The 21,535-nt window shown below is 46.3% G+C and overlaps 1 protein-coding gene across 5 annotated transcripts in view; it reads right to left on the reverse strand.

Moving 5' to 3' along the window:
* Marchf10 (membrane associated ring-CH-type finger 10) overlaps positions 1-21,535 on the reverse strand; it is a 99,544-nt gene that overhangs the window by 71,748 nt on the left and 6,261 nt on the right. For 3 of the 5 annotated variants that reach the window (XM_036194603.1, XM_036194607.1, XM_036194606.1), the window contains exon 3: positions 13,132-13,238. In XM_036194603.1, the coding sequence (XP_036050496.1) occupies positions 13,132-13,238 (107 nt within the window). Of the gene's footprint in view, positions 1-13,131; positions 13,239-16,258; positions 16,334-18,470; positions 18,495-21,535 lie in introns of those variants that run through there. The other 2 variants (XM_036194605.1, XM_036194604.1) reach the window with 2 other exon arrangements.

Raw genomic sequence — 21,535 nt, forward strand, 5'->3', positions numbered from 1 at the left:
TCCAGTCTTGTTCCCCTCCGTGACACCCCCTCTTACCACCTCTTGGGTTGATCTACTCCTGGGTCATTCCTTAGTTCTAGAAGACTTTTCATACATCTGCCACAGGCCATTCCCTCTGCTCAGAATAACCTCCCTCTGTTCCCTTGGCTCAGCCTGCTGTCACACTAAAGCGTGACGGCTCCTCTTTCCCTGTCTGCCCACTCTTCTCTGGGCTGGATGAATAGCTAATGAAGCAGTGGACGGTAGCCTGCCTCCACCCGCAATTTCAACAGTTACCCATAGTCATCTTTGGTCTACAAACATGAACTGGAAGATTCCAAGAATAAATAATTCATAAGTTTTGAATCTCGCACCATTCTGAATAATGTGATAAAATCTCACTTCATCCCACTCTTTCCTGCCCTGGACATGAATTATCTCTTTGTCCAGCATATACACACTCTTCAAGCGGTACTCCTATTACTCACTTCATAGCTGCCCATTTATCAGCTCTGCCTCGGCATATGAAAACACCGTGGCTGAAGCAATCCTCATGTTTTCAATGATGGCCTCAAGGGCAAGGGCACTGATGCTGGCGACTGTATCACACATAGTGTGTCATCAGAACTCTCTTTTTACAATCCGGCAGCATTGCTAATCTTTTACTGTGCCTAATGGGAGAGGCCAGCTTTTATTCTGCTTATAATTCCAGGTTCCAGTCTGTGAGAAAGGGGAAATCCAGGCAGGAACTCAAGCAGTTTAGATCCTAGCCAGTCAAGAGCAGGGAGAATCGACGCACATTCGCTTGCTTGCTGACAGCTTCCGCTTAGCTTGCCCTCACCCTCAAACAGGGCCCAGCCCAGCAACGGTGCCATCCAGATTAAGTGCAGCTCTTCCTTCCACAGTTAATAATCGGGACACTCCTCCACAGCTGTGCCCACCATCTGGTCTAGGTACTTCCTCAGATGAGGCCCCTTCTCAGGTGATTCTAGGTTGTGACAAGTTGACATTTAAAACTATCGGGGGCAGCCGGGCGGTGGTGGCACATGCTTGTAATCCCAGCACTCGGGAGGCAGAGGCAGGCGGATCTCTGTGAGTTCGAGGCCAGCCTGGTCTACAGAGTTAGTCTAGGACAGGCTCCAAAGCTACAGAGAGAAACCCTGTCTCGAAGAACTAAAACACCAAACAAACAAACAAACAAACAAAAAATCTCTTGGGGGTGTGTGTGGTCTTGGAGGGTGTCCCTGTGAGTAAAGATGAGGACTGCTATCGGTTAACACAAAGCTAACACATGTAGTTTGAATTGTATAATTTTCCTAGTTCAGTGTAGTTGTTTTTTTTTTTTTTTTCCCAGCTAGCCACTAAGAATTTGAGGAGTAAGAACCACTTCTCACCTTTTGAATTTTCGAGCATCTTGAATTGCATTTATCATTTCTTTTATCAGTTTTAAAGTTGGCATACAAAATAATGGATTTCATCCTGACATTTTCATACATGTATAGCATTGTAATGTGCTCATATTTACTGTATTACTCTTTTGCCATTCCCTTCATATATATAATTTTAAGTAATTCAATAAAATGTAAAAATATTTTTAATGTTTTTGAGAACTTCACATTAGTACTGTGTATGCATCACTTAGCCCTGCTTCCTCACTCCACTTTCTCCCAGGTCCTTCCTACCCTTCTCAAGTTAACGAACCTCTTCTTCTATAGTTTATATATATATATATAATATTTGTATTATGTATAGCCCGCTGAGTACATTTCGTGCTGTTTGTGTTTAGGGCTGACCAGTTGGGACTGGATAACCTTTCAGGGAGTTCATCAGTGGAGAAAATGGATGGACTCTCCCTTCCTCTGTGGCCATTGTCTGTAGCCTTTCATGGGCTTCCCCCATTCATGTTGCCATGTCAACTAGTATGGTCACTGTGCAGGTCTTGTATACTCGTATTTTAATTTAAATTCTGCGGATGAGAGAAAACGTGCTGGATCTGAGTCTGGCTTGAGTCATCTTTTTGCTTCAGAAAGTACCAGTCCCTAAATGCAATGTAATAAAAATAAAATAACTAGCCCCCGTCCCATCACCATTTTTCTTAGCAAAATTAAAATAAAATCCAGCGCCAAACACTTTTCCTAGGACTGAAGCAACCCAAGGACACCAGGGATTTCAACAGATTTTAACCTTTCCCCCCCCCCCCCCAACAGCAAATGCACTTGGAACATTTCTGAATTTCTATACTCACAGACCCTCACTCATCTGTGACCTACCAGGGTCAAAATATTCACTAAAGAAGTCTGGTGCTGTTACTAACGTAGACCTGCCATTTCCCCCACTTCCAGCTGGGTTGAGAAAAGAGATCTCTTTCACATTTCCCCTCCACTTCCATTAGAAAAAGCATTTCCTTTTTTAACGCTAGGATTCAGAGTTTCCTGCCTTGGGGAAAGCCTGGGTGGGTAAGCTACAAGGTTAAGAATAGAAATACCTGACTGTGGGAAACAGATGCTGCCTGGACCCCCCTGAGAAGTTGGTCACACTGAGCCTCGAAAATGAGTTGCAGGTGGAGTGCCCCCCACCCCAGCTCACCGGCTGGTCACCTGCAGCAGGTGGAGTGCCCCCCCCCACCCCCAAGCTCACCGGCCGGTCACCTACAGCAGGTGGACTTCTGGATTCTAGGAGGAAGATGAGGTCTCACCCCACCAAGCTTGGACAATGAGAACACTCCAGAATGCTTGCTTTGGTTTTTACTGCTGTCCCTTGGTCCATCTTTTATTTTGAACAACGCTGTCATGTTAAATCATTGAAATGGACACTGGGAAGTGCTGCCAGGATCTCTGTGTTGCATAATGTAAGCAAGAAAACCCAAAGAAGGTCTGGAGAGATGGCCCAGGGCTTAAGTGCACTTGCTTCTCTTGCAGAGGATGGGAATGGTTCCTGGTACCTATGCTGGGTGGTTCAGAACTGCTGGTAAGTAACTCCTGCTCCAGGGGATCTGATGATGACCTCTTCTGACCTCTGAGAGCAGGTACACACACACACACACACACACACACACACACACACACACACACACACACACACACAAGAGAGAGAGAGAGAGAGAGAGAGAGAGAGAGAGAGAGAATACTAGACAGTATCTATCAAAAATAAGTTCAACAAAAAAATAAGCCAGGGAACTTGAGTAAATATGAACTGCTTTAAAAAAACATTAAAAAATATTTTTAAAAGATTTATTTATTATGTATGCAGTGTTATGCCTGCATGGCTGCACACCAGAAGAGGGCACCAGATCTTATTACAGATGGTTGTAAGCCACCATGTGGGTGCTGGGAATTGAACTCAGGACCTCTGGAAGAGCAGCCAATGCTCTTAACCTCAGAGCCATCTCTCCAGGCCCCCCAAAACATTAAAGTAGTGTGTGTGTGTGTGTGTGTGTGTGTGTGTGTGTATTCATAGGAGGTACCATGACACACATGTGGAGGTCACAGGACAAACTTGGACAACTCAGTTCTCTCCTTCCACTGTGTGGGTCCCGGGGCTCAAACTCAGAGTGCCACACCGGATAGCAAGAGACTTCACCGGTTAAGCCAATCCTGTCCTGAGCTGTTTGTGAGCCGGCTTCCCACAGTGACTTCAAATCAGACCACCTGCTGTTGTGGGGACCTGTAGGCGTAGGCGAGGAAGTCGGTAAAGCCACAGGTGAAGTGGTGACCTCCCCTAACCGGTATTTAGGTCAGAAAGTGGAGGTGACAGCGTGAGCGAACACCCGCAGGGCCAAGGCAGATTTTGAACAGAATTCTTGTTGGCTGGGTGGTTTTAGTTATTTGAAATTCTCTTCAAGAATGCATATGACTGAGTTAACTATTTCTTTCCATTTTCTTTCTTTCTTCCTGATTTGTTTGTTTGTTTTGTTTTGTTTTGTTTTGTTTTTGAGACAGGGTTTCTCTGTGTAGCCCTGGCTGTCCTGGAACTCACTCTGTAGACCAAGCTGGCCTCAAACTTGGAGGGATCTACCTATCTCTGCCTTGAGTGCTCGGATTAAAGGCGTGCGCCATCACTGCCCGGCTTTAAATATTTCTTTACTAAAAGGAGAGGATGGATAGATTGTTTTGTTTTGTTTTGTTTTATGATGTTGAAAACAATTTCTCTCTGGTTCTCTTTCTCTCTCAGATTAGTGGGAGGGAAGATAAACCATGGCAGGGCAGATACTTAATGATTTCCAGCCCAAGACAGCCAAGCAATCTTTCTGTGCAACTCAAACACCAATCCTCTCAGAGTTACAGCTTTGCTGTAAAGGAACACAGAAATGCAACTACCAGAAGTCCAGTCCTAGATGAGGCAAAAACCTGGCATCCCCACCCCAGGAAGCATTTTCTTTCTATTTGTAAATGTGAATGGCTTGTTTGTTTGTCTGGTCCTTGATGGCGATGGATCCTAAAGTGACCAGCTGGCCGGAGAAGGTGGAACCCCTGGCTGGGGAGGAGAAATCCACTTATAATTGACTGTCCTTCTGGACTTCTCAATTTAGTCCCTTGGTGTCCCACCTGTCAGGATTAAATGTCTGTGTGTCTCCTGTTTCGGATGTGTGGCCAGACCATCAGAGGGCAGTCTTGAAGTTAAAGGCAGTAAAGTTAAAGTCAGGTGACTTCTATGTCTTCCTTCTCTTCTCTTCCCCCACCTCTTGGCCCTCTGACGACAGCACATGCAGCCAGGCTGCCTTCTGTGTGGAAGCTTCCACTGTGGGAGCAAGTCACAGAATCTGCCTGTGGGGGATGGCGTGGGTTTTGTGACTCACTGTAACTCAATCCCGGTAAACAAACCCAACCCCAGCTCTGCCACTTTCTAGCAGAGACCTTGGGCAGGCTGACTCCATCGATTACACTTCCCTCAGCTGTGTGAGAGAGAGATGTTATGGTGTCACGAGATTACTAGGAGAGCAGGGGATTCTCTCAGGATCCTAGCTGGGACTGGCCTGTGGGGAGGGTTCCATGTTCCCTTCCCATCAGCACCATCACCACCAGCGAGCTTTTGTCTTCCAGCCCACTTCCTGGTGTACTTATTTCTAAACTCAGCCTTTGCCGAAGCATGTGACTGTGATCTTGGTCACAGAAGAAAGAGTCCTCCAGTGTGGGTCTGAGGCACACTCATACCCTGAAGGAAAGGTCTTGTCTCTCAACCCACAGAACTCAGGCAGTCAGCTGAGGGCCTCCTGTGCTATGGCACACTGGGGCACACTGTACTGCTGTGTCTAACATTACAGCTGTCTGAGCCCATAGTTAGGCTCAGGGAGTCTTTATTATCTGTCATCATCTGGGTTCCTGATGACCCAAGAAGCCATGTGTCATGTGATCAGCTTCCAGTTCTGCTGTAAAAACAACTACCACAAAAATAATCCAAATTAACAAAAAATGAATGTAGCAAATCTGTCTTTGTACCACCAGCTCCCAAATAATGACACGGAGACTTATCAATTATGAAAGCTAAGCCTTAGCTTAGACTTGTCCTGTTAGCTCTTATAACTTAAATTAACCCATTTATATTAATCTACATTCTGTCACGTGGCGTTACCTCTCTTCCATCTTGCACCTCCTGGTTCCTCTCTCTGTCTCCTGGCATCTCCTGCACACCTAGATTCTTCCCAGAGTTCTCTCTCTACCAGAAGTCTGGCCTATATCTCCTACATAGCTATTGGCCATTCAGCTTTTTTATTACAACAATCGCAGCAATATATTGTCACCCAGTGTACAAACATCCCACAACAAATGAATATGGACATTACTATTTTATTTACTTTTTTTTGTTTGTTTGTTTTTCACACAAGGTCTCATGTGGCCCAGGCTGGCTTTGAATTTGCTGTGTAACCCAGAATGATCTTGGCAACTTGTGCCTCTATTGCCTGGGTGCTGATGTTACAGGTGCTGCTACCACATCTGGTTTGATGCAGGGTTGGGGCCTGAACCCAGGGTTCCATGCAACTTAGCTGTGTTGGTTAATTCTTTCTTTCTTTTTAACTTGACAGAAGCTAGAGTCATCTGTCAAAAGGGAATCTCAAGTAAGGAACTGCTTCCATCAGACTGGCTTCTGGGCAGGACTATGGGGAATTTTCTTGATTAATGGTTGCTGTGGGAGGGCTCTGCCTATCATTGGTAGAGCTAGCTACCCCTGGGCAGGTGGTCCTGGATGGTATAGAAAAGTAGACTGAGCAAGCCATGGGAAGTGACCCAGTAAGCAGCATTCTCCTATGGTCTCTGCTTCCATCCTTGCCCTGGCTTCCCAGGATGGACTGTAAGCTCTAATCTGAAACAAACCCGTTCCTCCCTGGTTGCTTCTGACCATGGTGGTTATCGGGTGGTAGAAAGCAAACTAGAAGACTGGACAGAAGTACCCCCCCAACTGTACATCTCCAGTAATAACGGCACCTGTACGGTTGCGGTTGCTCTACCTTATCATCACAGAGAGGAAGGAGCTGGCACTGCCTAAGCTCTGTTGCTGCTCTTACTCCGGTCTAAGGTGTGGGACTCAGAGCTGGGGGTTTTAATGATCATTGGCAGCATTATTAAAGTTCACTTAAGAAAATTTGGCATGATAGTTCCCTCTGGCTGAGAACACTAGAGAAGCATGTACCGCAAAGCTGGGCCTCATGGTACTGGCCTGTAATCTCAGCTACTGGAGAGGCTGAGGCAGGAGGATGGTAATCTCAAGGCCTTTTGGGGCTACAGAGTGAGTTCAAGCACAGCCTGGGTAACTTAGTAACACAGTGTAGATATATTAGGAGGCTGGGAATATAGCTGTGCGTATGCATGTCCTGGGCAAGGACCCAGGTTCAATCCCCAGCACTGCAAAATAAATGAATAAATAAGACTCTTCTCCCAGGCTCTGGTAGGAAGAGGAGCTGGGTGACAGCTGAGGATCCCTTATCTGAAATGCTTTGGGACCAGATGTGTTTTGGATTTGGAGTTGTTTTCAGATATTAAGATATTTGCATATATCACAAAGGAGATGTCTGGCAGATGAGTCCCAAGTCTAACCACAAAAATCTATGTACCGTGAGCCTGTACTTTGGGATTACTATGTAATGTTTTAAATAGGCTTGTGTGTGAAACATTTTCCTGGTGTGGCAGTGTACTAGTGCTCAGAAACCTTCCCAGTCTTTTGAGAATTTGAGATTTGGGATTATCAGATTAGGGCTGCTCAACCTGCATCCCCTCCCACCCACTGCGACCTGGTATAAAAGCCACCATCATGTCCTTCAGCACATTTATAGCGTCATGTTTAGTTGTTTGATCTGCACTTGAAAGAATTGAGATGAGTAAGTGACATGAAATGAAACCAATCTGAACACATTTGAGAGATTGTAGAAAATTGTTCTGAAATGCCAAGTGTAATCTTCCTTTCGAGCTTTCCAGTGGGCATTAATGGCTAAGGCTAAATTCTGCCTCCAGTTACATAAATACATTTGGGGAGGGAGAGTAAGAGGTGAGAGAGGGAGGGGAAGAGAGGGAGACAGAGAGAGAGAGAGAGAGAGAGAGAGAGAGAGAGAGAGAGAGAGGAAATATGAACACCCTGGAAGGAACAGAGCCAAATTCTAAGATAGAGTATAATTATATACTAGTTACCAGATTCTGAAATAGCATGTAATATGCCAAATAGATGTATATTTCCTCTTTTTTCTTACAAGAGCCCCACCCAGCCACTGAAAAGAGTAGGTGCACAACAACCAAGGGTGGGTTAACCTTCTCTTAGAGCTAGCCCACAGACCTGTGAAGGCACTGTCAATTTGCTGCATACCAACCTTTGGTGTATTTTAGGACAGAGCAGGAATAACCCAACTCTAGAAAAAACGAGGAGGTCCCAGAGGGCTTCAATTTGAGCCAGTTCATTAAAGGCAAGCCGAGCGTGGGAAGGACTGTGTGGTGAGTGTATATGATTTGGGAGTTGCATGTCGTGATTAGGTCTTACACTGTTCCTGTATCCTGCGGTGGGAAATCCCAGGTGCCCTGAGCAGACGGCTGCCCTGAGAGAGGATGCTTGGATTCCCAAAGGCTGTGATGGGCCAAACCCGCAGCAGGCAACCTCTGACAGTGTCACACGCTGTCACTGCCAGTTCACACGCAAGAGCCACACCGTCAAGTCACAAAACAAAATCACTAAAATAATCTCATAATGTTTAAATACGCTTATGGATTTGTGCTGGGCTGCATCCACAGCTATACTCAGACACATGAGATGGGATGGATGTACCACGTTAGGATATCCACCACAACTACCCTCAGTAATGTAAATGATCTTGATACACTTCGGCTGTATGAGACTTAGTGAACAGTGACTCAAGCCACGAAATTGATTCTCTTTTAAGACAATCTTCTGCCTGGCCCAGGGAAGCCTTGACCTCATGGTCCTCCTTCCTCTGCTTCTCAACCCTCTGGGGGCTGAAGGTATTGAGGTATACCTCCATGCCCAGCGGCAAGTGATTTTTAGGCCACAACTTTAAAGTCTTTCTGGAATAAGGCAAAGGACAGATTAAATAGCATCATTTAAAAACAGTTGCAGGGCTGGGCATGGTGGCACACACCTTTAGGCCCGCACTCAGTAGACAGAGGTAGGTGGACCTCTGTGAGTTTAAGGCTAGCCTACTCTACATAGTGAGTTCCAGGCCAGCCATGGCTCCAGAGTGAGACCCTGACTAAAAAAGTCATTGCTGTTCCCTTTGAAGTTGTTACTGTGGGTCTATGTTCACCTCCCAACAGCATTCTATCTTAAAGGTAACCATATTTTATTTCGTGCAGCCCCATTGAGGAGTGGTTTTGAAAATGGTCAGTAATGATGCATTTGGTTCTAGGAGCAGTCACAAGCCAGCTGGACTATGTCTGACAAGTTGGTGGTCAAGGTAGATGGCACTGGCTTTCGGGAGCTACAGCGTGTGGCTCGGCATAGGCTCACTCCTTGGCCTTATGGAGAGGAAGTGATACAGATGACAGCTGTCGGTATTAAAAGCTGGGGTGAGGGAAATGCCTGAATGGTGGTTCTGGCTGCAGATCTATCACAAATCATTGACAGCATACTTAAAACAGGTTGAATTTCATGCCATGTAAATTGCCACTCAGTGATTTCTTTAAAACAAACAAAAACTGAACCTGCATACTATGTGAGTCAGAGATTTTTAGTTCTAAATTAAAACTGTGATCTTTACTATCTTTGTGGAGAGAATGCAGTAAAAGCAAAGCGGGGGAAGGGGGTGCAGGGGGAGGGGGGATCAGGGGCGGGGCGGGGGGGGGAGAGGTGGGGGCAGGGGTTAAGTAATAACTGTTCCTGCTAATGTTAGTCTTGCTTAGGTCCCGGGGTCTGGAGCCTGACTTTGCTGGGAAGCTAATGAAGGTCTTCAGGTGGTCCAGTGGCACAGGCCGACGTCAAGTTTAGAATAAGACAAAAGTTAGAAAGATGGTAAAGCTACAGGGGACGAGCTAAACACTGAAGGAGACTGTGGTAGTCACGGGTGGAAATTACGGTATTTAGAACCACGGTGGTGGCCACAGGATAAAGGGTGGCACAGGTTCATCATGTGCCCTTAGGTGAGCTTGGCAGAGTTTGGCAGCCAAAGCTTTGTGGGTGAGAGATGAGGAGTCAGGGAAGGGTTCGATTGGAGGAGGGGCCATCAGAGGAGGGACTGACATGTGATGCCTATCTGTGGACATGTTGGATCAGTGCTACCTGAGTGCCATCCAGGTGAAAATAACCAATTCGCAGGTGAACCCATGATTCTGGCGTTCTGGGAGACTCTGGTTACAAGCCATTTGTATGAAGTAGTGATTAAACACAGGAAGAGCCAACAAGTGATGAGGGCCTTGTATATCAGAAGTGTGTGTGTGTGTGTGTGTGTGTGTGTGTGTGTGTGTGTGTGTGTGTTGGGGACTGAGGATGGGACCCTGGGGCATCAGCAAAGAAGGGCAGAGAGAAGAGGAGGAAGTAGGAAAGACAAATGGAGATTAATGTGAGGGAGGCAGTATGTCAGGAGACCGTGACAGGAGAGAGAGGAGGCCAGGAGAAGTAGTCTCCAGGAAAGAAAGACTGGGAGGTATCACTGCATTGGGCTGCTGACCTCAGCAGTGGTTAGGGAGAAGGAAGTGTGGAGCTAAAAACACACACATGCACAGAGAAGGAAGTGGAGACAGAAATGAGCCTGACTGGCTGGAGATGTCTGAGACAGACAGGAGGAAGCTGAGGATGCTGCTGGAGGGGGAAGGCTTCGTGCCTTGGTTCTTAGGATGGGAACTTCAGTGTATTTGTAGACCAAGCCAGTAAGGGCAGAAGGTTGGGCTGAGGGTACAGCTCAGTCGGTAGAGGGCTTGCTTTTCATGCAGGAGGCCTGGGATCCTGCCCCAGCACAATGATAAATAGATAAGCCAATATATAAAATATAAATACATACACAATAAAATGAGAGAGAGATCAAAATATAGACAGCAGAGTCCCATGGATGGCAGAGGCTGGTCTAGGCCAAGGCCTTAGCTGGTCACTAGCAGGTCAGTGGTCACTTTGCCCTCTGAGATTGGAGGTCTGGAAGGTTGTAAAGCCTAAGATGACAGGGAGGAGGTTGAGAGGGCTCCCCTGCTGCTGGCTTGGGTTTTTGTTGAAAGGAAATTGGAAGTGTGGCATCAGATGTGAAGAGTGGGAAGCTTTAAATCAGGAGTATAACCAGAAGGGCTGGTGGACAGTAAACACGCTGAGGGAGCCATTCTTGACCATCCGCCATGCTCATCTCCATCCATCACCTCTCTGCTGCCAGCTCCGTGCCTATGAACTTGGTCCAATTCACCACATCGTCTTTCTTAAATGTCAATCATTCCTTCAAAATCTTTTGCTTTTTCTCTTGCCTCTTCCAGCCCTTTCCCCTCACAAAAGCCAAAAAGTGATTTAAAAAAGGAGAAAAAAGCTAAACCAGATCATGTCTCTTCCCTCCAAAACTATGCAGTACTTCTCACTGTAGGGAGTTCACATGTATGACATGTCCGGCTTTTCCTTGTAAGAGCCAGTCTGATCCGGTTGTGCAGAGTTTTTCTATGTCCCCATGTTAGACACTTTCCTTTGGCTCTCAAGGGTGGCAGCCCCCCCTCCCTGTATGATGCTGTGGTTTTTGTTTGTTTGTTTGTTTTTGTCTGTTCATATAGTTATTAGCAACTATCTTAGTTTTCCACCTACTCTAATGAGTATCTGAGGCAAGGCAGCTTAAAGACAGGCAAGGTCTGATTTGGCTCCCAGCCTTGCAAGTTTGATCATGACAGATGCTATGATGAAATGGCCCTGCTGCTTTGGGCTCTAGGACATCATGGCGGCGGCAGCCACTCACCTCATAGTGAAAGGAAGAAAGGGACTGGATTCCCATGGCTCCCTTCCGCAGCACACCTTCAACCCCTAAGATCTTTCGTTTAGGTCATGCCCCTTAAAGCTTCCCCTCTCCACATAGTGCCAAGTGGGGAGCCAAGCCTCTAACACAGGGGCTTATGAGGGACATTCTAGAGCCACACTGGAGCATTAACTAAAAAACTTACACTGTGTGCACATTTTCTATTTCCCAAACCTAGAATAAGAATGTTGGAAGAGAAGGATCTTGTTCAGCACAAAGTGGGCACGGCATGGATTAAATATTGGTTGAATGACCAATCCAAAGCAAACCAAATCCAACACAACTGGCCATGTTGAAAGCCTAAGTGATCTTAGAAAATAAAGCTGCAAAGGATCCAGAACATGTAGTTGTATGATTGTCTTTACCGGGCACCAGTGACAACAAGACAATCGCCTTATACATTCATCGTAGACACAGTATTAAACAAGTATTTCCACATGCCAGCCAGGTAGTGGAGGCATTTTTGTGAAAAATGATGATTCCCTGAGTAACCCGTCCTTGTGTTGACATTCTTAACTCAGTTTCTGGAAATCTTCCCTTTTGTAGTCCTCTTGGGTGTGGAAACTGCCGATCCTTTCCAACCCCAGAGCAGAGTGGCACTGTTCAGGTGAAGTCAGGCTACTGAGCCGGGTCTGGTTTCCTTGGTGACCCAGAAGGCTCAGTTCTATCTGAAATTGCTAAGGAGCAGAAAAACCTGATAGCTGAGCTGTGTTTTCCTTAGGGAGGGCCTGCTTTCCAAGCTCCATGGAGGCTGAGGATGTGTCTCTTTGATTGGTAAGGGCTGCTTCTCACAGCGGGGAGCGGAGTGACATCTCCTAAATGCTCTAAGAATCCCACAGCCGAGTCCAGCAAGTCTGTCCCATGGCAGCCAGCCCCAGGTAACTGCATCATGACCCTTCAGGCTCCCCAGTCAGTTTTGTTTTCGCATGCAAACACTGTAACCATGGAGACCAGAAGTTTGCTTGTAGAGTGTGCTAACCACCTTTCTTCCTGCACCCAGGACGACACAAAGGCATGCTGTTTTGTAAATGGTGGGGCAACTGCATAAACCTCTTGAGGTCTTTTTGCTTCTCAGCAAAATATGAACTCTAGTATCATTATTGTCAAGGGTTGTGGGCCAAACACTGCATTAAATATTTGTTGGATGCATAGATGTGTGTACGGTATATGTGTGTACAGGCACATGTGTGGGGGCCAATGGAAGATGTTAGGTGTCCTGCTGTATCACTCTTTACCTGACTCCTTTGAGACAGGGTCTCTCAATCTGGAGCTAGGATGGTGACTAGCAGACCCCAGTGTCCCTTCTGGGGTTGTAGGCACACACGGCCATGCTTAGTTTACAGTGTGGTTGCAGGAGCTTGGAACTCAGGTCCTCATGTTTATGGCAAAATGCTCTTGTCCACTGAGCTCCAGCCCCAGCTCCTGCACTAAACATCTTCTCATGTCCTCCCGCTTATTCAGCAACAGTTCACTGCTTGAGCCATCTCCCAGCCCCTACATTTGGGTTTTTAAAAGGCCCCTAACATTGTAGCATGGAGGATAGCATGGGGCAAAACATGAAAGCTGGGATCATCACTGGGATAAAATGCTTATTTCACAGTATTATGAAGTTGGTACTAACCATTTTACAGGTTAGAAAGATGAGTGGCTTTTTGTAGCCAATCAGTGAGTGGCAGGGTGGGAGTGGGCTTTCACAGATGCTGCCTTAAGGTTCTGTTACCCCCAAGACAAGGCTTGCTTGCCGCAGTTACCTGATACTCAGAGTCCACCTTATGCTGCATGTCCCGCAGATACTGAACATCACTGACAAACTTCTGCCTGTCCCTGGCTTCATGCAACATGGTTCTTAGTTTCCGATCTACGGAAGAGAGAGAAATAAGCATACTGTGACAAATGCTTTTGTGAGTCACCATATATGGATTTCTTTAAGTATGAGTGCATGTGTTCTTTTATTAATCCATTCCCCTGCTGTTTGAAAGGTACAGACGTTCCTTTTTTGTATTAGTACCCAACTCCTGATAGCCTTTTCTATCCCAGCCATAAACAATGCTGTCACATTCATCAGAGGACTTCAGTGATCCCTGGTTACTCGAAGGGAGTTAGCTTGACAGAGACCCCTGACTGGGTAGCAGCTCTACCACATGGCAGAGATGAAAACAAGAACCCAGACAGATCTCAGAACTTAGAAGTCCTGGGTTGCTTAAATTCTTGAATGTGACCGTTGTCCCTAATCCAACCCAGACACTGCCAGCTGCTGGCTACAGCAGCCAGTCAGGCAGACAAGGTCCTGCCTTTGTGTTGCCGACAGACTAGGGTGGAAAACCAGCACTAGACAATCCGACTCTAACTGCCAGTACCGAGCCGGGTGTGGCTTCTTTGAAAGAATGGTGGTGTAGAAGAGCAGAGTCTGACTGGAAGGAGTCAGCCCACAACACTGGGTTTGATAAATCACGAGTTAGGCAAGAGTTGGGAGAGGACAGCAGGTGCCGCAGGGCGCGAAGGAGGAACAGAGTGAGGGCAGGGCATCTGGGGCAGATGGTGGGGACCAGCACCAGAATTCCTCCTCAATCACTCTTTGTTTTACTTTGTCCGGACAGGGTCTCTTACTGAGCCTAGATAGAGCCCAGTGATTTTGCAGGAATAGCTAACCAGAAAGTCTCAGGGATCCTCCCATCTCTGCTTGCCCAGGTTTTTAAATGGGGGATAGGGATGATGATGGGGGTGTTGGTCCTGAATTCAGGTCCTAATGCTTCCTCCAGCAACGTTTCGCTGACAGAGCCATCTCCCAACCCTTACATTTGTGTTTTTAAAAGGCCTCTTCAGTGCCAATCCTCAGCTGCTCTCCATGACCCCTTCGTGCCTTCAAGACCAGTACCACCTGGGTGACTCCTACACATTACCAAGTCCAGCTGCCAGCACAAGGCACAACCTTGGCCACCTCCAGAACACAGCTTCTCTGTGTTCTCAGGAAACACTTCCCAGAAGATTTCCCAGTAATGCTGTCAGTCAGTCAGTCAGTCAGTCTCTGTCTCTGTCTCTGTCTCTCTCCCTCTCTCTCTCTCTCTCTCTCTCTCCCTTCCCTCCCCACTCCTCTCAGTTTTAGGCTGGCTTCGAACTCAGATCCACTACCTCCCAAGTGCTGGGATTAAAGGCATGCGCCACCACCACCAGGCTTCTGGTCTCTTCTTAATCACCACTAATTTCTTAGCTCTGGCCAACCAGCATCTAGTGTCCCAGTAAAGCAAAATGTCGCTTTGTAGTTGTGGTATCTTGTTAATCACAACTGATTCTTCAGTCCCAGCTACCCAGAACCACAGAATCATAGTAATAAATGTCCCCCATAGAGTCTTTATCTTCCCCCTGAAACTTCACAAGCCAGGCCTCCATCGTCTGCTCTGTTCTCATTCTTATCTTCCAAGCTCCCACAGCACACCCCACAGAGCTCTCTACACTCAATGGCTCTTGCAGCTGGATCCCATGGAGACATTTCCTCAACTGAGGCCTTGCCTCTCTGCTGTGTCAAGTTGACACACAAAACCAGCCATAATCCTCCCGTGTAACCCTTATGCCTGCCTGGAAGCAGGAAGGGCGGCTTTGCGAGAAGTTTGAAGTGTCTACAGTGTCTGCAGATGGAGAGGTCAAGCCAGCGGCCAGAGAGGCAAGGCTCTGAGCTGACTGGACAGGGAAAGATTTGGCCACTGCTGGCCTACTGGTGACAACTGAGCAGAGAAGATGGACGTGGGACAAAACCATCAACAAATAAGCTGAAGAGCAGCTCAGTGAAGGACCCCTGAGGCAGGAGGGGCGCCCAGTGGGTGCCGTCCCACAGCTGTTGAAGAGACGTTTCCAGGAAGAGGCTGTTAATACCCCTAGCCAGGGCATTTACTGCATCAACAAGGCTGAAGTTCCATTTAACTAGTTGTAAACAGGTGATAAAGATGTGTCTTGACTTCAAGAAATCAGGCTTTGCTGGTGTGGTCCAATTTATGACCACAATATTATAGCTCACGGAGTTATCAAATGGCACTGTTTGTACTGAGACTGCCAGTATCTAAGCTGCCATAGTCAGTTCCAGTTCACGGTTCACCGAAGCACTTTCATAGATTGCTGCATACATTCTTAGTGACCAGTGTGCTCTCAACTCCTCAGAAAGGGCAGGGGGACAGTCGCCAACCGAACCCTCAGGTGTGCGCGTTCTGTGGCTTTCCTTCTCTCCTCTGTTTATTCAGTTTGTGTAGATATTGACAGTCCGCTTGTCCCTGACTAAGGTGACCCAGTGTCTGGTCTAGGAGTTATTAAATCTTGCAAGGTTTATCATCTACCACTGAGCAGCATGGAGAGCTTCCTGGTCCGGGGTGGGGGGATGACTGTTTTCTCTCAAGATAGACAGAGGGTCTTTGGAGAGTTAGGGTCTGAAGCTACAGTCTGTAGTTCTATAGTTTGTAAAATACCTAAATAGGATCATGCTTCTCCCCTCTTAAAACCCCCTAATAATTCTCCCCATGATAATTAATAATCGAGTTCCACATCAACCTTTGTCCTGTAAGACCAACGTGATCCAGTTCTACGGAGCCCTTCCCCCACCTCACACACTACACTTTGTTCTCTTGAATGCTTCGGGACAGTTTGGACTTGTTATCATTTGGATGAGCACTTTTCTATCATACATGTTCATAGGGATATGGCTCTACCCTCATTACCTGTTTTTTTCTTCCTATATTTCTCAGCAACTGTGTTAGTTTATGACTGTAATGAATACCTGATGCAAATCTGCATAAAGATTGTGTGTGTGTGTGTGTATGTGTGTGTCTGATCATTTCAGACATTTATGGACTACATTTAAAAATACCACTTGTAACTTTTCATATAAATCTGTACCTGCATAGAATGACGTCTGTTCCCCTTTTCAGAAAACGGTGGGATTAAAAACAGAAAGATGGACCCCTGCTGCTCCTGTTGGGAAGAGAAGCCTGTCTGAATATTAATCAGGCAGAGAACACCAGGACTCATAACCAGACTATGTTAATGGCCTCGAAAGGGCACAGCCCATAGTCCAGTGGGATGAAATAGTGTAGGTGCAAAGTTAGTACAGAAAGCCAGAAAATCTAGCATGGCTTTGGGGTGATACAATTTAAGGAAGGTTCTTAGTCAGGAGGCCTGAAATAACCTGGCCTGAAGAGGTAGGAACCAACACCACTGTAAGACTTGCTAGATAGCCTCTGACTTCATAATCGTCTACACAACAAAGGACTGGGCCCACAAGAGACTCCCTCTACCCACCAGAAGCCCTCCATCACATTTCACTGTAAAATGAATATTTGAAACACGAAAGTGCCACCTGTACTTTCTTATTCAAATATATCAAGACCTTATGAGATGAAACAATCTGTTTTCTTGGTGTCTGTCCTATTAGAGACAGAGCAAGGAGACAGTCAATTATCTCGGGTTAGAGAAATATTCTCCACATCAACTTGAATTTTAGACTGTGCTGCAAATTTGAAGAATTGAGCAGAATGAACAAGAAATAGAAATAACTGTATGGGAATAAATGCACAAGAGCTAATGCTTGATTCTCAGAGTTCCATTTCGGGGGCCTACTCAACCAGATGGCCATTTGAAGCCAAGGGTGTCGTCATCCCCCCCCCCTATGCCCCCTCCACAGATATAGACAGTTGTCCAGAGTGCTGCGTGGGGGTGGATAATAAAACGTGGGCAAGGCGTGATTCTAAAATAGCAACCTGTATTGTCTTCTGTTCTCACCTTTGAACTGCTTCCCAGTCTGAAATTCACACATGGTCATGCATATTTCTGTTGTAAGCCTTGGGTGACAAAGTGCTGGCCCAAGATTATGTTTTAGAAATCAGTGTAAGAAGCCATGTTAAGGAGAGGGAAAGGGCCAGGGATGAGGAGGTGTGTGAGAGGAGAGAGGAAGTGAGGGGTTCTGCCGGCTCAGAATTCTGCACATCTGTGAAATTTCAATGAGGAATATTCTAAGAACTCTATGACATATGAATTCCTCTCTGAGGTAAATTTCCAGGGAATTCAGAGTGAGGTACCCTAACTAAGAAGAAAAGGACTTGATGGCAGAATACATTCCTTCCCATTCTCTAAAAAATGTCACATATGTGTATATATAAATGCATATGTACATTCATGTGTACATGCTGTCTCCTTTTCTATATCTGTAATTGTACTCCCCCCTCCCCCCAAAAAAAACCCTGATCTGAAGGGAGTGCCTTAAGCTATATTACCATTTTCTCGTTCTGCTCTCTCTGTGAAATATCACTAAAGCGATACTGTGTTGCTTTTGGCAAATAAGCAAAATGTAAATTTAACCTCTTTAGAATGAAGCTTCATTTGAAACAAAATTTTAAGTAGCTGTGTGACTGCCTGGCAATCAGGTTTATAAATTCCTCTTTTCCCGAGATTGGGTGCTTGGAAGAAGGATTTGAGAAAACTTTTAATTCAACCCTTTCCACAATGAATTAATTTGTAATGACAAGGATTACAGGATTTGTTTCCATTTTAGCTTGTGGGGAAAAAAATCTTATAGAGATTTTTTTAAAAAGAATCTCACTTTATAAACTTGCGTTGAGTATAAGTTTAGTGACTAGGCCCACTTTATACTTCAGAGGCTGAGGGCTTGGTGGAGGGGCTGACTCTTCCAATTTCATTTGGGAAATGCAGTTCGGGGGCGGGAGAGACCTAGCTAACAAATACTGACCTTTAGAGCCCAGAGGAGAGACTAACTGGAAAAGTAAGAAGGAACACCCCAAGGATGACAAGCCATTGGGTTCTAGCATTAATAATACCATCTTTTCACACTCAAAAGCCGTTTCCTGGACTTACAGACCAAAGCCATCTACAGAGAAGGTATATAGCTGTGTGAGGGGCTGCCAATGTGCAAAACATGACCAGACCCCTCAATCTATTCCTTTGAGGCAGAAACAAATTGGAGCTGGCTGGGGTCAGCCAGAGAAAGAGAAAGGCGGGCCACCAAGCTCCAGGCCTGATTTCCCTCTAGAATCTTTTAAGTTTAAAAGGAAAAGTTGATCCTCAGTTCTGGGAAGGCTGGGGCGTCGCCTGTTACCTTGGGGATCAGCACTTTTTTGCCCCCTTGCCAGAGGCTAAAGGAGCCGCGGGGTGGAGCGGGTGGGCAGGCCCACAGCAGAGGAGCCGCCCATCAATCGTGCGTGGGGCGGTCCTGGGCTCCTCTTCCTCCCCCACGCCTCACGTCTTCCCTCCTTCTTGCCGCCCCTCTTCCTTCTCCTCCCGGAGGCAGCTGTCCGCCGTTGCCGCCGGCCTTTCTCGGGGCGGAGACAGTGGGGGCGGCTACCTGGCGTCTTCCGGTTTCCTTGGCAACCGGGCCTCCTTCCTCGCGCGGAGCCTGTGCCGCTAGCCGCGAGCGTGGATCGTGGGGGTGGGGCAGGACTGCTGCCCCCGGGGGTCCTGCGTCCACACGTGGGCGGCCCCGCTGGTTGCCGTGGGAACGAGAAGGGATGCAGTTGGGAAAGGAAAGCAGTGATGGCCGCTGTCCGCGTTCACGCCCAGATGCAGTGCTGTTTCTCATACGGAGATTAGAGAAGGGGAGAGGAAAAAAAAATGCAGTCGAATAAAATATTAAAGGCAGTAAATGGAAAGAAGAAAAGATGCTGCACTTCTTGAGATGGTTGATGTACAGGGATCTTCAAGTAAAATGTTCCAATCCTACGTTTAAGGGAGGTAGTGATCCGCTTCAGAACCGAGACGGGAAGCCGGCCTCTTAGCAGTGATCATTACTGGCTTCTCGAGGAAAGAGGTGCTTGGAGGGTTAGGCCAGTGCTCACCAGGTCCTTGGCTCACTTCATTGTCCCTGGGCCGGGTTTATTTCTCTGTGAGGTTCTGATAGACAACCTTGGCTCTTCTGTTTTTTTGTTTGTTTGTTTTGTTTTGTTTTCTGGGGTATATTTAGGCTGGTGTCACTTAAAGGCATTTTAAACTGGGTGGAGAAGAGCAAAGAAGATAGACAAAAGAAATCTTGGAACTTTCACTAGTGGCCCAGAGTCTCCGTATGTCTGGGGTCCACCACCCCTAATTTGGGACTCCATGGTCTCTGAACTGGATTAATGTATGTACCTTGCAACGACACTGAGCCCGTCACCCACTCCCTCGCCCAACCCCTTCCCGGTCACATAAGCAGCATAGGTCCAAATGTCTTCAGTCATCAACAAGATGCTCTCAGAGACGACTCACAGTCTGAGAAGGGAGCCCCAGATTCTCACTGTGACTGGTCCCTATTGTTCCCGAGGACTTGCTTGCTTGTTTTTTGTTTTTTTGTTTTTTTCCCTGAGTCATCCCTTGCCAGATGGGCCTCTATTACACGCTGAATCCCTCTCTTCATCTTCACCAACTTCTGAGATATCTTGAATAGCACAGGGTCTAGACAAAATATGCTTTGGGGGAATACTTGTTTGGGCTCTTTCTCATCTGGCCTTCAGCACTCTGCCTTTCCCACCCATATTCTATTTTTTTTTTAAAAAAATATTTTTACTGCATTGTATTTTTATTGGGTGTGTGAGAGGGCAAGCATGCCACACACAATACATGCACGTGGAGGTCAGAGGACAGTTTTCTGGAGTCTGTTCTCTCCTGCCCTGTGGGTCCCTGCAGGTATTTTTACCTGCTGGGCCATCTGGCAATACCGCATTCTGTTCTTCTTCTCAGCTGCCTACCAGATATTCTCTCCTAAACCGTTAGCTGTAGCATGGAACCTCTCTCTGTGGCCTTGGCCTTTCTAGAGATGTAGCTAGCTCAGTGCTTGCCTGGCATGTACGAGATCCTGGGTTTTATCCCTAGCACCACATAAAGTGGGTGTGATGGCACACGCCGGAAATCCCAGTACTTAGAGGAAATGGAGGCCTGAGACAGTGAAACCTTCTCACCGTGTGTGTGTGTGTGTGTGTGTGTGTGTGTGTGTGTGTGTGTGTATGTGTGTGTGTGTGTGTGTATGTGTGTGTGTATGTGTGTGTGTATGTGTGTGTGTATGTGTGTGTGTATGTGTGTGTATGTGTGTGTATGTGTGTGTGTGTATGTGTGTGTGTATGTGTGTGTATGTGTGTGTATGTGTGTGTATGTGTGTGTATGTGTGTGTGTATGTGTATGTGTGTGTATGTGTGTGTGTATGTGTGTGTGTATGTGTGTGTATGTGTGTGTATGTGTGTGTATGTGTGTGTGTATGTGTGTGTATGTGTGTGTGTATGTGTGTGTGTATGTGTGTGTATGTGTGTGTGTGTGTGTGTGTGTGTGTGTGTGGTGGGGTGGGGGGTTGAAACTAGTAGTAAAATGATAGTGAGCTTGAGGACTTACCTCAAAGATGATAACAGTAATTAGTGATAATTATTCTTACTGATTAACAGAGAAAGATACAAAGACTGAGTGAGATAGTTGAACAGAAATGACGCAGTCAAGGACAGACACCTGACGAGAGACAGACCCAGAGCTCAGAACAAAACTCCCATTCCCAACAACTTAATGTTGCCCACTAGCAAGAAAAAACATATTGGCACATATTAGATGTGGATCTTTGATTTTCTGTTTTAAGAGTTATAGAAAAAAATACTTTGTGCTTCAAAAGACTGCTGTAGGGTTTAAATGAGAGAAGACAAATTGTCAATTGGTAGTTTTGTTTTCCAAGGCATGTTTTACTACTACAACACAAAGTAGCGGAGACGATCAGTACTTTAAAATTTTACAATAACAAGGTTTAAAGAAGTCACTCATCTCAGTCTGAAACTTTTCCTGTATTTCGAGTACTCTATGTTGTTATTTTGTGCTTTTTGGGGTGTGTTGCCATCACTGCAAAGCTCAGGCTAACTCTAAATTCAGGAACATTCTACCTCTGCCTCTCCAAAGCTGGGGCTACAAGTGCCCAAGTGCCTGGTCCCTTCTGTTGTGGCTTTTGAAAGTTCAGTTCCATGATAAGAAAGCGCTATGCCCTTGAAAGAAAGTGACAGTGCCAAAGGTCAGCTCATAAAAAAGCTACAAAGCCATTCTGACATCAGCGTTTAGTGAGTAAACTTAACCTTGACATGTAAATTACAAAGCAGGACATTTCCCAGCACTAAACAGCAAAGCACTACCAAAGAGAAGCGTGAAAGCCGGGAAGAAAAAACAACA

This window comes from Onychomys torridus, chromosome 8 (assembly GCF_903995425.1).
Source record: "Onychomys torridus chromosome 8, mOncTor1.1, whole genome shotgun sequence".
Classification (NCBI taxonomy): Eukaryota; Metazoa; Chordata; class Mammalia; order Rodentia; family Cricetidae; genus Onychomys; species Onychomys torridus.